The following is a 4,953-nucleotide window of genomic DNA, read 5'->3' on the forward strand; positions in this document are numbered from 1 at the left end:
AAACCCGTTGGATGCCGACATCTGGCATGCCTCTTGCAATTAGTTTATGATAATATTAGATTTCTTGTGAATTTTGTATTCTAGATTTTTTCAATGTAATTATATTCTGTTTCTATTATTTTTAAGCGTTTTGTTTACATTACTAAACTCAAAGGACATTTCATTAGGAAATTCTTCCTAAAACTGTAATTGTAAAGTTTTATCGCTCATATATTCCGAGTAGTCATTTACTGCATCAGTGGCTAAAGCAGCATTGACTTCAGTTATATTATGTATGATGGCAGTCTACGCTTATATAAAGATAAATAAATAAACACTGGCCATCTTATAAACCTTATACACAACTTCACGGTTCATTTATCTCTTGTAACGTAATGACAATCTGCGTAACAATATGAACAAAAATGCATGACAGTCCTTGTTATTTATAAATCACTGTTCAATTATACATTTTTCCAAAAATAACATTCACATATCTGACTGATATTCTTGGTGAACGATATAAGACCGTAGAAAAGCACGAGAGGATAGTGATTTTGACATCAGTGTCTGTGAACGTCTTCTTCATTTCAGTGCATTATGACTCCTGGGGCTTCTGCAGCAGCATTCCAACACCCAGCTTCCCCACCATAAGTAGACTACACAAGGTAGAGACAAAAATAACACGGTAAGTAATCTCATACTGCATCATCCTCATACCCATTTCCTAGTCCTGAAACAACAACAAAAAAAGAAGGGAGTTGATTGGCTACCTTGCTGCTGCCATCATTCCAGCAGGCATCATCTTCCTGGAACCGTAGAATCTCTTTCCCATCACACCTGCCAGGGCTCCTGATGTGACTGTGTGATATAGGAGGAAATGACTCAATACAGTAGGTCTACTGTAAAACTAATTATCATGAGTAGCTAGAAGTCAGTTAGTAGTGATCAAGAGAGGTCTGGGCGATGAGACATATGTATGCATACTTGGTTAGGGTGTCTAAATGTGACAGAAACTGTACTTTTAACAGAGAGATACATTCACAAAACAGTGAAGGACAACACCAAAAAGTTTACTAACCTAGAGACACCCAAATATTTGTAGGATCTTGCGATATCTGGTAGGCACCAACCCCAGCTAGGCTGCCGAAGAGAATACCTGCCGCCAAGGAGGGGACACTGCCTGGAGACACCAAAAGATGTACAGGGGAGAGTGGAAACCGTGTTACCAGTTCATTGTCACAAGACTGGAAATATGATGCAATGCATTAGACTCGAAAGCAATTTACTCTATTCAATTGAGTTAACATGACAGCACAATAATAAACGTACGTGCTTTGACATAGCCCATCACTCCTCCAGATGCAATGAGTGCTGCATACCCATATCCAACCCAATCAGTCATTCTAGAACATGTAACGAAGGAAAGAGGGAGAATGTTAGGCTACTATCGCCATTTGCCACACCCACTGCAGAACAATTGGCAGTGGGCATGTGGCGACGATACACATGTAGCAAGTCATTAATTAACTCAAGATGTGCCTGTTAAATATGTTAGATGGCCATGTTTGTTGTTTTGCAAAAATGTACGTAACTGCTAAGCTGAGGTGTATTGATTATACCGATTCTGTTGCAAGACGTTGTGTCGCATTAGTGGAAACTCAGACTGTTCTCAGGGCAGACCTGGTTGTCGCTAGATACCATACATGACCAAAAGTATGTGGACACGTGCTTGTCGAACATCTCATTCCAAAATGAGATTAATATGGAGTTAGTCCCCCCTTTGCTGCTATAACAGCCTCCACTCCTTTGGGAAAGTTTTCCACTAGATGTTGGAACATTGCTGTGGGGACTTGCTTCCATTCAGCCACAAGAGCATTAGCGAGGTCGGGCACTGATGTTGGGAGATTAGGCCTGGCTCGCAGTCGGCGTTCCAATTAATCCCAAACTGCCAGATGGTGAAGCATGATTCATTACTCCAGAGAACGCATTCCACTACTCCAGAGTCCACTCCAGCTGACGCTTGGTATTGCACATGGTGATCTTAGGCTTGTGTGCAGCTGCTCGGCCATGGAAACCCATTTCATGAAGCTCCCAATGAACAGCTTTTGTACTAACTTTGCTTCCAGAGGCCGTTTGGAACTCTGTAGTGAGTGTTGCAACTGAGGACAGACGATATTTACGCGCTACGCACTTCAGCACTCTGCAGTCCCGTTCTGTGAGTTTGTTTGGCCTACCACTTCGCGGCTGAGCCGTTGTTTCTCCTACACGTTTCTACTTCACAATAAGAGCTCTTACAATTGACCGGGGCAGCTCTAGTTGGGCAGAAATTTGACGGACTGACTTGTTGGAAAGGTGGCATCCTATGACGGTGCCACATTGAAATTCACTGAGCTCTTCAGTAAGGCCATTCTACTGCCGGTGTTTGTCTATGGAGATTACATGGCTGTGTGCCCGATTTTATACACCTGTCAGCAACGGTTGTGGCTGAAATAGCCTAATCCACTAATTTGAAGTGGTGTCTGTCCACATACTTTTGTATATTTAGTATATGTTTGAGTCGCGTCAGGGACAATTTTTGCTTATCCTAACCGTAACCTAATTATCCTAACCTTCCACGTTCATTCACCTAACCTGTTACGAAAAGTAACTTCTGTTCTTCTGCTGCACTGGGAACGGAACGCAATCATGGTTACATTAAGACACATTGGAGCTGGCACGAGATATGCGTCAGAAAACGTACCTCAACGCATGGATGGGATATACAACTGTACTCAATTTTACCTTTATCCACACTGTTCCATCGAGAAGATTGAAAAACTGCTAGTTTTCCGGAAAACTGACCTTTTTGTCCTCATGCTAGCTAGCAGTAGCCAACTCAGCCGTTTTGTAATGGCAGTGTCAGCCAATCAGCTCCTTTGTTGTTCAACACCACGTTCCATAACAACTGCGGTGGCTAATGCTAGCTAGCATGAGGACAAAGTGCAGTTTTCTTGGAAAACTTGGAAGTATTTAAAATGTCTATATGCAGCAGTGTGGATAAAAGTACATTTGAGTACAGTGGCATATCCCATCCGTACATTGAAGTACATGTTCCAACTCCTATCTCATGCAAGCTCCACCATGTCTTAATGTAACCATGATTGCGTCAAAGACCCCCAGGGGAGCTCCGTGTAAACAAACGTGACGGTAGGGTCACTATCTTCTGGTAACAATGTAGCCTGTCCTAGCTAAATTCATCAGTGGAACACTGTAGTTAATTGCCCCAACGTCGCTACAATGTTTCCCTTTTTAAAATATATATTATATTTGATTTTCTTCAGTACATTGTAATGTATAGGCTGGGAAACAAGATAGATAATAAATCAATCCCACAAAAGTGCAAGTCAGAGCGCAACATAGCCTACTTAGCAGTTTATGACAACAGTGCCCATTGAGTCAATGGAGTTGCCCATGTGTGCGATCGGCATTCATTTATAAGGCAGATAGCTACATTGTCAAGCTTTGGAAACCTTTGGATGAATAGTAAAACACAAGCTTGTGTACAACCTTGCTCCTTCTGGCGTATCCTTCAACGCTGCTTCGTAGTGCGTATCGTAGCAATGACGCGTTGCCAAAGACCCCACGGGAAGTGAAGTCTTTCTCCACATGGTAGACAGCATAACGTAATTTGTCTGGAACACTCTGGACCTCATATCCCATGTACCCCCAATTATAATGTTTACGAAGTGACGCTATCAAAATAATTGACAAAAGCTCTGTTCAAGTGTCTACAATAAATGTATAAAAACATGCAATTAAAGCACATATACAAGGGGGAACCTAATATTTTAAAGGCCTGTAATTAATTGATGAAATACAGTGAATGTATTGTGACACTACATCGCGTAGCCTTCTATTTATCGTGTTTTTGTTCTACTTTACTTTTTTGAATGGTACTACTGATATTGATTACTGCATTGTTTGGGGGCCCTAAGTAATATTAGGTTGGGGGACCTCCCACCTCACTGCAAAACATTTTAGTGACCCCCCCCATCAAGTTTTCTGCAATTCTACCTATTTTGCCATGGGGTAGAGAGACATGTTGGTAGTTTTAAAGCTAATTTCCAGCAGTTCTACACATTTTGTCATGAGTTATGCCATGTTAATATGATATCTGAGTGACAATGACTAACAAAAATCAATGGCGGCCCCCTGGAGGTCAAAGCCCCTGACATGTGCCCTGCGTGCCCGGGCGGTATTCGGCTATGATTACTCCAAGTTTAAATACCTGGCTAGACTACCAATCTAAAAATTGTTAGCTGACATGTCTAATTGAGTGACTGTCAGTGACATAATAAGATAAAAACTGCTGATACACAACCAAATTGTCACATGCACAAGTACAGTGAAATGCATTATCAATCAATCAATCAATCAATCAAATGTATTTATGAAGCCCTTTTTACATCAGCTGATGTCACAAAGTGCTGTACAGAAACCCAGCCTAAAATCCCAAACAGCAAGCAATAAAGATGTAGAAGCACGGTGGTTAGGAAAAACTCCATAGAAAGGCCAGAACCTAGGAAAAAACCTAGAGAGGAACCAGGCTCTGAGGGGTGGCCAGTCCTCTTCTGGCTGTGCCGGGTGGAGATTATAACAGAACATGGCCAAGATGTTCAAACGTTCATAGATGACCTGCTGGGTCAGATAATAATAATCACAGTGGTTGTCGAGGGTGCAACAGGTCAGCACCTCAGGAGTAAATGTCAGTTGGCTTTTCATAGCCGATCATTCAGAGTTAGAGACAGCAGGTGCAGTAGAGAGAGGGTCCAAAACAGCAGGTCCAGGACAAGGTAGCACGTCCAGTGAACAGGTCAGGGTTCCATAGCCGCAGGCAGAGCAGTTGAAACTGGAGCAGCAGCATGACCAGGTGGACTGGGGACAATAAGGAGTCATCAGGCCAGGTAGTCCTGAGGCATGGTCCTAGGGCTC

The 4,953-nt window shown here is 42.4% G+C and overlaps 1 protein-coding gene across 3 annotated transcripts; it reads right to left on the reverse strand.

Annotated features, from left to right (window-relative positions):
* Positions 1-405: 405 nt before the first annotated feature.
* LOC120027996 (transmembrane protein 14C-like) lies at positions 406-3,645 on the reverse strand. Of its 3 annotated transcripts, none has more exons than XM_038973100.1 (5): positions 3,529-3,645; positions 1,312-1,385; positions 1,061-1,162; positions 753-840; positions 406-638 (listed from the first exon to the last, which is right to left on the reverse strand). In XM_038973100.1, the coding sequence occupies exons 1-5, from the start codon at positions 3,639-3,641 to the stop codon at positions 578-580; spliced, it is 438 nt and encodes a 145-aa protein (XP_038829028.1). In that variant the 5' UTR covers positions 3,642-3,645; the 3' UTR covers positions 406-577. The 3 variants fall into 3 exon arrangements, with proteins under 3 accessions (XP_038829028.1, XP_038829030.1, XP_038829029.1); XM_038973102.1 differs by lacking the exon at positions 3,529-3,645 and adding an exon at positions 2,764-2,864; XM_038973101.1 differs by lacking the exon at positions 3,529-3,645 and adding an exon at positions 2,824-2,852.
* Positions 3,646-4,953: the final 1,308 nt, after the last annotated feature.

This window comes from Salvelinus namaycush, chromosome 33 (genome assembly GCF_016432855.1).
Source record: "Salvelinus namaycush isolate Seneca chromosome 33, SaNama_1.0, whole genome shotgun sequence".
Classification (NCBI taxonomy): Eukaryota; Metazoa; Chordata; class Actinopteri; order Salmoniformes; family Salmonidae; genus Salvelinus; species Salvelinus namaycush.